The sequence below is a fragment of the Ctenopharyngodon idella genome, chromosome 15 (assembly GCF_019924925.1).
Source record: "Ctenopharyngodon idella isolate HZGC_01 chromosome 15, HZGC01, whole genome shotgun sequence".
In the NCBI taxonomy this organism is placed as follows: Eukaryota; Metazoa; Chordata; class Actinopteri; order Cypriniformes; family Xenocyprididae; genus Ctenopharyngodon; species Ctenopharyngodon idella.
In genome coordinates this window covers 4905096-4919550 of record NC_067234.1, presented here as the reverse complement: position 1 = coordinate 4919550, position 14455 = coordinate 4905096, and the positions used below count along the sequence as shown (strand labels likewise).

The 14455-nt window shown below is 36.0% G+C and overlaps 1 protein-coding gene across 3 annotated transcripts in view; it reads left to right on the top strand.

Moving 5' to 3' along the window:
* robo1 (roundabout, axon guidance receptor, homolog 1 (Drosophila)) overlaps positions 1-14455 on the top strand; it is a 341340-nt gene that overhangs the window by 166836 nt on the left and 160049 nt on the right. For all 3 annotated transcript variants that reach the window (XM_051861495.1, XM_051861497.1, XM_051861494.1), the window contains exon 4: positions 12143-12469. In XM_051861495.1, coding sequence (XP_051717455.1) covers positions 12143-12469 — 327 coding nt within the window. The remainder of the gene's footprint in view (positions 1-12142; positions 12470-14455) is intronic.

Below are 14455 nucleotides of genomic sequence, written 5' to 3'. Positions count from 1 at the left end.
TTATATAGTATGTATAGTGTATATAGAAAGCACGTTATTTGAATGTATACACTCCGATTACATTTTTTAGATGCAGTATGTAACAGAGCACACTACATACTCCCACAATGCAGTGCACTCAGTTTGATCTTGCATTTTGCAGTGTGTCAGATATGCTGTTTCAATACTATCTAGAAAAAAAAGTAGGGAGCATTTAGTGTGTAGTACGCTAGCATTTCATTACGTACAGAGCCTTGATCCTCAGGTCTCATACAGCAGCAGCGATCTTCACAATGACTTATGAGTGTAGCACATCACTAACACACTGTCATTTTTGAAGTCCACATCAAGCGTCTTCTCTCAGGAAAGACTCAGCCGTTCTCCATCTGTTTCAGGGTGTCTGTTGAGATTGACTGGAGCCAGAGGCAGAGAGACTGTTCTTATTGTTTCAGCCCTCCAGACTTGGGGGCCCCTGGGCAGGATGGGCCGCAGCCTCCCAGAGGAGCTCTCCCTCGCTCCCCGGGCTGCCCCTGACCCCCACAGCCAGGGGAGACCCCTCGGATCTGTTTCACAGCTGACAGAGGCCTTCCTCTCCAGGCTCGCCTTTGTTTCTGAAATCCTCTGCCAGCCCCAGATGGGACTCGCAGGGATGGACGTTTCGGGCTGAGGCTGTGATGCGAATTCTGAGTTTGAAATATGAGGCCTGGCGTCTGCATTCTGAAGAGCTTCAATGGCGCTTTCTCAAATAACGTCAAATGACAGAGAGTGGCAGTGTCCTTTTCTGAGCTCTTACGTGAGGCCGCTGCTTTTTCTGCTCTTTATACACGTAAACTGTCAGATTGTGCGTTACGAAGCCGTCAGACTGTACAAAACGCATCTTAGGGCTTTGACTGGGAATTTTACTTGTTATTTTGTCGATGTGTCTCATTCTAAGCTCACTGATATGCAAAATTTAACCTTAATAACCCTAGAAGGCTCATGCGCTAATGTGGGCAATGCTTTGAATGCAAAAGAAAACAAAAGAATCTCAAGGCTTGTCGAGGCTAACTCTAATTAATAAGATATTTATGTTGGATATCATGTGGAAAAGCCAGTATTAGGGCTGTACGATTAATCAATATAAAACTGAAAATGTGAAATGGCTTTGTATGATTCATGTATGATGTGTCTCTGTCCACTGTAAATGATTATCAGAATTATCGAATTAGATTGATTATCGAACAGGATTATCAGTGTTGGGGGTAACACATTACAAGTAGCGAGCTACGAGTTACGTAAACAGGTTACTTTTTCCAAGTACCAAGTAAAGTAACATGTTACTTTTAAATTTCCAACAAAATATCTGAGTTACACTTTCAAATAGGGCTGGACAATTGATCAAAGTAATCAAAACCGAAATTTAGAACCTCTAACCGACGTAATTTTCCCATGACAGTTATTTCGGTTTTAATACTTTCCCCTTGAAAACATGCTACCGTGTGTGAAGTCACATGACTCCACCCTGTCCAGTCAGCGGCATAGAAGCAACACGAAGGTGAACTCAAAAGCCAAGTCAACACACACAGACAGTAACACATTACTTTCCATAAAAAGTAACTAAGTAACATAATTAGTTACTTTGTACGAAGTAACACAATATTGTAAAGCATTACTTAAAGCTGCAGTCCGTAACTTTTTTTGGTTAAAAATGATCCAAAATCAATTTTTGAGCAAGTACATAACCAGCCAGTGTTCAAAACTATCTACTTACCTTAGCTCGATTCACAACAGTAAGCTTGTAATAATGTTTTATAATAAATCGATACTGGTGGATTTCCGTGGGAAATTCGAGCATGCAGCAGTTTGTCTTTGCGTCATTACGTCACGTGTTGTTAACATTAACAATTTGAAAACAAAGTATAACAATAATAATAATTTGCATGGTTTGATGCAATATGAGCTAAGCGATCATTAGATTTAATCACCATTGGTAGCGTGATTTATTGCTTTTCCCCTCAGTTGGTCAGAACAAAAGTGGCAGACATGTTACTTACTTGTTCAGATGACATTTTCCGGTGAAAATTCCTGCTTTGGTCATACTTAAAGACTACAATCTGTGATTCTGAAGTACAGAACCACACCGGTATGGTGACTGACAGCAAACATTAGATTCATCCGCACCGAGGAGCCGTGCCGATGCACAACCCACGTAAAGATGATAATTCCACAAATAACTGCAATTGCAGGTTGCAAACGGAGATGGCGACAAAGAGGCAAAACTTACAGACAGCAGCTTAAAAAAAAGTAACTTTCCCCAACATTATTAATAAATGAAAACATTAAACAAAATAAGAAATTGCTATTGTACAGTAATTGTAAATTGTGAAATAAATAATAATTAACATTATTAAATATTGTAGTCATATTGATATATAATCACAAAAGTTTGGGCCAAATTGTGCAGCCCTACAAACAATCACAGCAAACCTGGAGCACAAATGTATTTTAAATCACATTTTCAACCTCAATCACACTGTTTGTCTGAAAAATCTCAATTAGATTTTTTCCGTTTTTATTAAAATTTTTATCTGATTGTCTCTTCCGTGGCAGGACTGTGAGCTAAACTTTTTCACCGATCTCTTTCACCGATCTCTAACATTTCAACCGATCCACCCTCTGGTTTTTAGACTCTTTGACTCATTTTTACGACTAATACAGGTGTTGCTAGGCTATCTTTGTGAAAAGGCAGAATGCACACCCTGTGCTTATCTTGCCCAATAAATCCCACTAAATGACCTGTTAATCACAGATTAATGGTGTTACAAATAGGCCGCAGCACTCCATGGTGCTGCCGTCTTATCTTTGCCTAAATACTCATATCGGAGTTCGGCCAGCGGTGATTTAAAGAGGTTCTAAAGAAGCAGAGTAGTCCTGCACGGTGAGTCATGCTCTCCTTTGTTTCAGCGGTGTGCTATAGGGCATGTTTGCAGGAAAGGGGAATTTTGAGCGTCATTAAGGCCTTTGAAAAGTTGTGCATCTGTATCTGCACACACTTAAGGGTTGTTTGGTTATCTCATGAGTCGTGATAAGGGGAGATAACAGTGGTTTTACTGCAGAGTGCACACATACAGTACAGTATCCAGGTCATTTGTGCATGCCATGTTCATGACACAATACATTAACACATCAAAAGGAAGTTGATACTATAAATCAGGATTTGATTGCATTGTGGCTGAAGAAGCATTTCTTATTTTTAGCAACATTAAAAACTGTTGTGCTGCTTAATATTTTATATATATATATATATAAAACTTAAATGTAAAATATATCGTATAAATTATAAAAAACCTTTTAGTATAACTTGCACTGATAAATACATTTTTCTTGCTTGCTTTGATCTCTCTTTTATTCTTCATCTCTCTCTCTTTCTCACACACACCGCACTAGCCCACTGTATGACCTTGGCGTCCTCAGGCGATCTGAGTCTGGCCGTAACTCTCTCTCATTGCCAGGATCTCATCTCCTCATTGATGAGGACTCACTGAAAAAAGCTCATTTCCATCTGAAGTTAATGCAGCCACTGAAGCTGAACTTATTAAAACTGCCATGTGACACTTCCCTTCCCTTCCTCCCCTCTGTGTGGAAATAAATGAAGTGAACTACACTGTAGGTTGTAATGTAATTGCACTATGTATGAATATAGCTGAGAGCTGTGTAGGTTAACATGTCTGAGAGGTGTGTGGAGCTTTTTAATTGCAAAGGCAGACTAGAGTGAAAGCACCCCACTGATATGCTCTCCGTTCCTCTCAGGCAACTTAACAAACGTGCACATACTCATACTCACACATACACACACACTTTATTTAAAGAAGACCCCAGATATAACAATTATAGATCAACCCAAAATTATTTTTCCTCACCTTCAGGCAGAATTGTGAGCTACTGAATACGATAAGTATTTTTTTTATAATTATTATTATTACAGTATCTAGCTAATAAAGTCCAAATTAAAAATTAATGTAATGAGAATCAGAATGAAGTCATATTTAAAAAGAAATGTAGTGTGTATATATATATATATATATATAAAAAAAATATCTATCAGTGGTGTGTGGTGGTGTTTTAAAATGAGGAGGCAAAGTCCTCATATATGTCCCTGTTACACAATTTTAAGTTAACATTACATAAAAAGAGAGACCAAATACATTTCTATTTTGTTATTTTTACACTATGTAATGTTCTATTTATTAAAACCAAGTATAAATTTCATCAAGTTAGTGTTTTTACTCATTTTTACATTTATTCCAAAATAATAACTAAAGGCAGTAACAATTTAAACAATATATATTATTTATAAAGTAATATTCAGCTTTTCTTTTTAATAGTCAATTTATTTTCAGCAGTCATCAAGTTTGTACACACTGGTTAGTGGTCACAGACACGAAGATGTACCTTTAATTTCACCACGCTGATTGCTCACTAAAACCCCCCCGAGTCATCATGTTTTCAGGTCATTTCGAGTTTGATTTTGACATGACACAAAGCGGTAATATGTAAGTGACAGTTGTTTACTTACTTTTTAATTAGTCTTCCCATTAACGCCATCACTGTCTTCATTCAGGCCGATTCGACGAGAACGCGCACGAAAACAAGAGGCGGGATTTATCAATCATGTCCAATCATTACCGATCATATCCAATCATAGCGCAATTGAGGCACTGCCTCCTCTCACGTGACTTTCCCCCATTCATTCTCAATTACACCCCACTAAACCCACCGCACACTTAGGGGGCTCTGCTTTATTTCTATGAGCTGAAGGGAGGCAGAGAGACGCGGACTCCCCGCTGTAACTTCACCTGCGGGTGTCGCTGTTTGACAGTGTTTCTTTAGAAAAACGAGTGACTTTTACACTTTTTAATGTCAAATTTTGTAACATTTGCGTTGTTTTATTTTTGTAATATCGATTATTTTCTCATCCAGTTTTTTTGAGGAGTCACTGCCTCCCTTGCCTGATATATGTGTGTGTGTGTGTGTATATATATATATATATAGGGGTGTAACGCTACATGTATTCTTCCCGAACCGTACGGTATGAATGTCATGGTTCGGTGCTTGCAATCAGGCGACGAATACAGTCAGCCACAGGTGATCCACACTCCAATCCAGAAGGAGGCGCGCGCGGTAATGCAACACTGTTTGCTAACTGTCACAACAGGAAAAATAGCAGAAGAACAACAGCGCAAAGTCCACTAGATGCTTCTTTCTGCGCTCATGATCAAAGGAGAATACTGTGCGTGAAATGGAGAGGAACGGGGAAAATTAAGTATTGGAGGGTTGAGCTTAAGCTTTGATTGTTTAAATTCAGTTTAAGTGGAGATAATTGTTACACTCCTAATGCACAAGTTTTATGTATCATTATTCATATCACTATTCTTTTGTTTTTTTTAATCAGCCCTGCAAAAAAATGACCTATGCAAGAGTGCATTCTGTTTACTGCTTAGTGCTTAATACACTATAGGAGGCTGTACTGTACCAACTAGGGGACTAAATGCCGCTAGGTGTAACAAACTGTGATTTGCACTGCTGTCTATTCCAAATAAAATTTGTCCTTTGTCCGGTAGTTTAGGGTCTAATTCTCACTAACTAGTTGCTTATTAGCATGCATATTACCAGGATATTGGCTGTTTATTACTTATACTTATATAGTACTTATAAAGTAGATATTATGCCTTATTCTGCATGACCATATTCTACATCCCATAATCCTACCCAATACCTAAATTTAACACCTACCTTATTAACTATTAATCAGCAGTAATTAGGAGTTTATTGAGGCAAAAGTCATAGTTAATAATTAGTTAATAATGAGAATTGGATCCTAAACTAAAGTGTGACCATTTTTCCTATTGTACCAAAATCGTACCGAACCGTGATCCCAAAACTGAAGTACGTATCTAACCCTGACTTCTGTGTACGTTACACCCCTAATATATTCATATAGACTATATGAAATAAAACTAAAAAGCAGAATGGAAAATGGCACACACACATATTTTCATGACTAGTTTAGTCATGAGACTCTAGAGTGCGCAGGCTGATTTGGTTTGTTTTGCAAGCAATCACATCATTACATTATGTCTGGTTCCTTTTTAGCTGTAAGCTAGTCCTGGAGCATGCTATCAGAGTTCCTCTGAACCCCTCCACCTCCCCCAGATCCACCTGTCTAGATCTGCTATGGGACTTACGTATGTCTTTTTATGCAGCAGCAGCATATCTTACATGCTCATAGAGCACCATACTTGCTCTCAAGAACTTTGCAGATGTCTTGGTGGAAAAGGGTAGTAACATCTCATAGCAAATACTGGCAAATCTGATGCATCCCATGAGGATGAGATGCACTATAGTACTTAAAGCAGTTGCCGGCCACACCAGATACTAACTGCTGCCTGCACTCCATAGAAGATATTACAGGCTCACTTTGAGCATTATATATTAGCACATTGACATCAAGCAGGTTCTCTTTGATGATCTTTCAACCTGGTTTAGAAAACACATATAAATTTATACTTGCAGTGGTAGGATTGACAGCATTCATATGTTTGAAACCAAATCAACCAGAGTAAGGGATTTTCAGGATACTGTTGAATCCCTTGTCCGAGTTTTCCTCTCTCCTTAATTACCTCCAAAGCAAACCTCCAGTGGCTTCCCTCAGCCCGATGAGGAAAAGTGGAGTGGTAGAAGGATAGCGAGACAGATATGGGCTCACATATTGAGCGTACTTCATGTGTATGTATGGAGTATGTTTGTGTATGTGTGTGTGTGTCAGTCTGAGAGGAGGAAAATGATTCTTGCCCTAGGCAGCGATCGATCAGATCTTAGATGCAGAATTCCCAGCGTCCCTCCGCTGAGCCCATGGAGCTGATTAGCTCATCTCATATTCTCAGAAAAGAGAATGTGAGCACAAGAGGAAAGAAGATGGGAAAAAAATGAGAGGGGAAAAAGAAAGGCTACAGGAGACCAAAAGCAGTGGACAAGCAAAAGGAAGAAAGCAGTCAGATGTGGAAATAAACATGAAAAGAGTCAGCGGAGTGCTGAGAAAGAAATACTCGAAACACAGACGCTTTTATTTATTAACCATGAAGAGAGACTGAGATAGACAGTAGATGCAATTTCTTTTGTTCTTCTCTTTCTTTCTTTCTTTCTTTAGGTTTCACACCATGTAAATTTTAAACACTTCACCGTGTAATGTAGCACCGCCCTCAGCAGTACCTCTCATTACTGGACATATGCAGCATTCCACCGTATATAAAAAAATAAACAACAGAAGTATGGCCGGTCTGCTGAGAGCGAGAGCAGGGATTCTGCATTTCAAAGTGCAGTGGGAATATTGCGTGTAGTGAGGTCTCTCTGACTGTGTGAGTGGACCCGTGAGCACTTCTGAAAGGGGAGGTGGTGGAGAAGGGGAAAGTTTTTTACCTTCTCTCGGTCTGGATACTTCTCTATTTCTAAGCATATGCATCCAGTATGGATGAAGTCAGACTGCTTTAACAGGATTGAAGAACCGGATCTGAATGGGTTAACTTAATATGCAGACGCTCCATCCGAGAGAACACCCTGAGACGTTTTTCTTGCTCATTATTTTTTCTGACACTGCTTTATTAGAAATCTCCTTCTGTCACCATTCTTTATCATTCATTCATTTATTATAGACAACCAATATGGGGTTTTTAATAGCTATTATTGATATTGATATCTAAAGAACAGTGGGTGGCTAACATATTGCTAATATAATAAATGCTTATTGTATTGCTTAAAAAGCTTGTTGGATGCAATATTTAATCAAATGTGACAAAATGTGTACACTTTTATATATATAAAGTTATGATTGAAAATATATGGGTCACTGACGTGGCAGGTCATTCTTTTTGTCCAAAGGCCTTAATAATAATAAAAAACAAAGATTGTAAGGTAGTACAACTAGATTTCTTTTATCGAATCCAAAAAGGTTTTAATTATACTTTGCTACATATAAAGGTATTTTAAAGATTTTGAAGTGTCAAAAGGTCATTCGGTTTAACTGTCCAAAGGTCAATACAGCCATTTCATTTGTGAATAAAATATCTTAAAATGTAAAAAATGTATGTATTTTTTTTTTTATTATGGCATGATTTTATAACATCATATATCAACATAGTGCAAAATGGAATTAAAATTATGTGTAGAAGTCGTTGCTTTGTTATGAGAAAGAATGTCCAGATAAATTAATTTTATTGATGTCATTCGGACTAACCAATATAAAGGGACCATTTTGGATCAAGTCATGCGGTCAATAACATGTGACAGGATGTGACATCATTCAGACACCTGCAAAGGACCACATGGTTGTGAAGCAAAGTAACTAACTCTCTTTTAGCTTTTCATGTTTTCACTTCACAAATTCATGTTTTCACTTGCTCATATGCATGTCCCGACACATAAGGTCATTTGATACAACCGTTATAAAACATGGAAAATGTTGTAATATTTTAAAAACTTGTAGTAAATATAAAATGTTTGATTGTCCTTTTGTTAGCTAACTAGCAAGCTAACTAGCTAGCTAGCTAGATATCAGTCTGTTTGTTTGAAAATATCGTCATTCGGTAAAACCAAAATTTTGGTTAAACCGAATGACTTTTTTGGTGACGAATTTTGTCCATCTTGTAAAAAATGACAAAAGCAGTGTTAATTGATTATAAAAGCCACATAATCTCATCGATAACACTTAATAAAACTTCAAAATTAATTATCTCCATTGTTTTTTTTTGTTTTTTTTTACACTTTTAAAAACCTTATTCATCAAATCAATCAAAATAGTTAAAAAAAAAAAAAAAAAATTGCCAATTCCTATTTTTTAATAACTTTGTTTGATTTCATTTTCATGTGTTTTGATAATGTAGTCTGTACATTTAGACTATTAATCAGTGTTGGAGAAAGTTACTTTTAAAAGTAATGCATTACTCTGTAAAAAAGTAACTAATTTCATTACTTAGTTACTTTTTATGGAATGTAATGCATTGTTACTTTTGCGTTCCTTTTTCTTACCTGGGTTGGGCTTGCTTGTTTTTTTTGTTTTTTTGTTTTATAGCAAAAAAAGTTATATTTTTGGTGAATGTAAAGGCCCTTTCACACCAAAAGTGAATAATGCGTTACTTTATGCGTAACTTGAAAAAAGTAATCTAAGTAACTCACATTACTTGTAATGCTTTACGCCCCAATACTGCTAATAATCATATTGTATGAACAATATCAGGTCATTTCTGTACACAAACAGAAGCTATGCAAACAATAACAGTTTTGCCTTCGCTCTGTATCTTTTGCAGAAAAGAGTACTGGTACTGTAGTGTATTGTCCTGCCAGCCCGCAGTGTGTTTGTATGCATCAGAAAGCACAGCTCATTATCTTCCCATTACATATTTACCCATACCGTAAACATGAGAGCCAACAGTTCAGCTCCACGACATGCAAATCAGTGAATGCATTACCTTGCTCAAACTCTTGCTGATGTTAGAGATGATTTAATGCTCATAGACGCTGTCTTGTAGGGCTCTCCCTCCGCAGAAGGACCGGAGGGGAGGGATAGTTGGATGTAAGGAACGGGGGATGGGATGAAGAGAGAGAAAAGCCGGGGGTGGGGGGTTTGAGCGGGTTGAATGAATATATTTTGACCCTGCACTGCCAATTAATCCTACCTCTTTTTAATTGGGGCTGAATGGACTCCGAAGGCCAGTGTTGAGATGCACACACACACTATATTGTACCCGTTAGGCATTAAAGATGCAAGCCTCATTTGCATATAAACCAGGTCTTACGGGTGCAGTTCACTGGTCTCTGAACACAAGCAAACGACTTAAGTCCAAAAACGCAGATTGGCTGTCTCCAATTTTAGCTACTTTTGTATTTTCCTACGCAGTGACTGTGCTTCCTTTACACTTCCATCCTTCAAACGCACGCGCGCACACACAAACCCAGACATCCACGGAGCTGTCTGATGTGTGTGTCTCGCTATAATGTCTCTTATCTCCCTTTTCCTCCAAACACCCCCTCATCCCTAACTTTACAGCCCTCTCATTTCACGTCTTTGATCAGGGAAGTGGCGCACCACTGAAATGACAGTGGCTTGGTTTTAAGCACAGGTCTGCCGCAGTCCAAAGAACAGAGAGGTTTTGGTAATGAAGGGGTTTGTTCCCTCCCAGAGCTTTTGTGTTAGTCAAAACCACACCAATATGTTCGTAGGAAGTTGCCAACACCTGCTTCAGGAATTACACACAGAAAATTTGAAGGAGTTTATTCACTCTTATGTTGCTCCAAACTGTTGTGTTTTTCTTTCTTCTTTGAAAGAGATTTTCATGCTGCTCTTTTCCATACAATGGAAGTGAATCGTGACCAGCTTAACATTTAAAGAGAAGTAACTCATTTATGCGTTTTGTGCAGAAATGAATCTGTGCTGCTTTTTTTCATTTTTGGAGTTAAAAATGCCTTGGTCATCATTCACTTCCATTGTATGGAAGAACTTTTTTCTCCTCAGAAGAAAGAACGTCTTGTTGGTGAGGGCGAGCACATGATCAATGAAAATTCTTTTTTTTTTTTTAATGAATGAATGAGTTTTTTATTTATTTATTTATTTATTTATTTATTTACTATTCATTTTGGGGTGAATTATTCCTTTAAATAAACAAGAAAAGTGAAACCAGCGTTGTCTGCTGTAATGCATCCCCATGACATCATGCTCTGAGTTCAGTCAATGTCTCCTGTAGCCAAAAGTCATCACGTTTAGGCATGAAAATATCGGGATACATCCATCTGGATCTAGTCAGCGGTGCACTTTATTTGTATTGAATTTGCATTAGGATACAAAATAGAATCTCATCTGACCTGAAGTTCATTGGAAAATTGATCGTTCTTAATATTACTCTAATATTGATTGTGCTTGTACATCAGAACAGCATCATTGAGCTAGCGTATGAAACTTGAGGAAGCTGTCTGTGCATCGTGAATCATCCTATGAAACATATTTAAATTTATACAACAGTGTTGTTGAATTATTTATTCTGATTGGTTGACAGGCATTCCAAGGTGTTTATTAATTTTCCATGACTATATAATGATATAATATTTCATGTTAAATATATTTGACTATGCATTAAATTATATATATAGTTTAAGTTTATTAATAAATATTTTTATTCATTAATACATTTTAATATTATGTAATTATATTAATATTCATATTAATATATTTTAATATGAATATTATATATTATATGATATTATTATGATATACATACTGTATGTATATCGTTTAACATACTTATAATAAAATTTCATGTCAAATATATTTGACTATACATTTATATATACTGTATGTATGTATATATATGACAACAAAGAGACAACAAAATATATATATAATAAATATGACAACAACAACAAAAAAAAAAATATATATATATATATATAGTAATATAAAAATGTATATATATATGTATATACATAAATTACATATAATATTTAATATAATGTAGTTTACATTTATTAATAAATATTTAATATTATATATATGATTATATAATTATAATATAATATGATATTAATATTTTAATATATTATTAAATGTTATATTGTAACGTTTTAATTATGCATAATATATTTTTTAAAATCTTATTATAATTATTTAATCAAACATGTTTCTCTTTGTTGTGAGATAAAATTTCATGTCATATATTTGACTATACATTTATATATATATATATATATATCTCTATATATATTAGACATACAACATCTAATATAATATAGTTTACATTTATTAATAAATATTTAATATATATAATATATGATATTAAAATGATATACATACATATACATACACAGCATATATATATATATATATATATATATATATATATATATTAAACAATATACATACAATATATATATGCATATTGTATGTATATCGTTTAAAATAGCTAATATCATTTTATTTTAAAAAAAGAAAATTAATAAATTATTTTTTGTTCAATACATTATTACAATATTTTAATATATTATCAAATGTTATATTCTAACGTGTTTTACTTTTTCTTATTTTTTAAAATCTCATTTTTCTAATTGTTACTTAATCAAACATGTCTCTCTTTGTTGTCAGGATCCCGTCTGCGTCAGGAAGACTCTGCACCCCGCATTGTGGAACACCCCTCCGATCTGATCGTATCCAAAGGTGAGCCCGCCACCCTAAACTGCAAGGCTGAAGGGCGGCCCACCCCCACCGTGGAGTGGTACAAGGATGGAGAACGTGTGGAAACGGACCGGGACAACCCTCGATCCCACCGTATGCTCCTGCCAAGTGGTTCTCTCTTCTTTCTGCGTATCGTACACGGCCGGCGCAGCAAACCTGACGAAGGCTCCTACGTTTGTGTGGCCCGTAACTACCTGGGAGAAGCGGTTAGCCACAACGCCTCACTGGAAGTAGCTAGTAAGTGCTCGGCTGGTTTCTTATCGCACTGGGCTCTTGCGGTTTATGGGTGTCTGCATATTTATAGTACATGATATTAAGATTTCAGATGTGTTCTTAGCAGTTCGTTAAGAGTCATATCGTCTTCCAGGAGAGGTTTGAAAGCAGGCCAGTCTTAATTTGGCTTTGTGTTTGTGACTTTCCTGGCCTCAAACTGAATATAAGAGAGCCTGTAGCCTCTCCAGCTGAATAGAAAGAGTTTCCAGTTTCCTCCTGGGTCTCTGGGTCTCAATGGACTCAGTGGGTCGGATAATCTCGCTGGAGATGGGCAGGATGTGACTCTGCCACTGGACCTGCATGATGATCCTGATGGAGGAAACAGGCCAGACGGCCTGAAGAGAACAGAATAGGTCGCAGTAGGTGGTCGTGAGCTATAAAAAACATAAATTAACTCACAGTAGTTTATGATATTTACAGTAGAGATCACAAGATAGTAGTTACCTTTATCTGTAACGCTTTATTGAGGTGTGTTGTATCTCTCTGTCCAATTGGCGTGTAGTTTTTCAGTTTCAATGAGTTGTGCATCAACCGGGTCAATTTTTATCCTTTCTAAAAAGGATTCACAAAAACGTTTTTGTGTACAGGCTCAAAGCAGATAGTTTAAATGGGCTTATTACTTAAAACTTGTGGTTTTCAGCGATTCTCCTTGGCCTTGGACGTGATATGCATTACATACCGTCTCTCTTTAAGCATGAAAGGACTGATCTCAGATATCAACCGCTTTTCAAGTATGCCTAGGAGCTGTCACCAAGCTTCTTGTTGTAATCTAATCGAGTCAGCGGTGGAGCTAGAGGGGGGTGAGTCGGTCGTGTAGTGTGTACCAATGGCATGTCTTACTCACTCGTAACATCTTACCCTTATGGAAATGTACTATATATATATATATATATATATATGTATATATATATATATATATATATATATGTATATATATATATATGTATATATGTATATATATATGGGCCATTCTACAGAATTGGTTTTAAAGACAGAGCTGGAAACATCTTAAAAAATTTATTTTTCCACAAATTTTGTATGTATGCAAATTGTATAATATCCAAGGTTTTGGAATATTTTTCCTCTCCCCAAATTTGTCACTACCGAAACACAATAATAAATAATTGAAAATATATATATATATATATATATATATATATATAGTTTTCACAGGTAAATCAATAACAATTACATTTTAACAATATTTCAAGTGTAATTTATGAGATTTGTTGTATTTTGAATCCAATCTTTCTTTATAAAAGGCATAAAGATAATCATACTGATTTCAAACTTAAGGATTCATTAGTTTGAATACATTGAACCAAACACTATAATAACATCTTAGTTGATAATTCAATATACTTTATTTTTGACAAAACATCCCATGTTTCGGTCGTGACTGCACATTTTCGGTAGTGACAGTAATGTGTTGGTAGCCACCACATCACATTACAGAATTTTAACTCACATACTAAAACACTAATGATTTTCATAATAAAACATACTAAAATTCTAATGATTTGCATAACTGTACTCAAATTTTGATTATTTCCCCCAAATAAATGATTATATGTTCCCTTTTTTTCACTACCAAAACAATGATGTCACTACCGAAACAGTCAAGACTGAAACGTGGTGAAGTTTCAGTAGTGACAATTTTAGATACTTTTGAGCCTAGTTCAAAGATGCTAATCAGCACATGGTTAGCTAGCACAGGTCTGAACAGTTGTACACAGAAAACAACTAAATTTTATAGAATAACACTCAAAAAAAAACAAAAAACGTCACAACCGAAACTTCACCACATGTTTCGGTCATGACTGTTTCGGTAGTGACAATTTTAGATACTTTTGAGCTTAGCTGAAAGATGCTAATCAACACATGGTTAGCTAGCACAGTTCTGAACAGTTGAACACACATAAAAACTAAATTTTATGGAATAAATAAAAA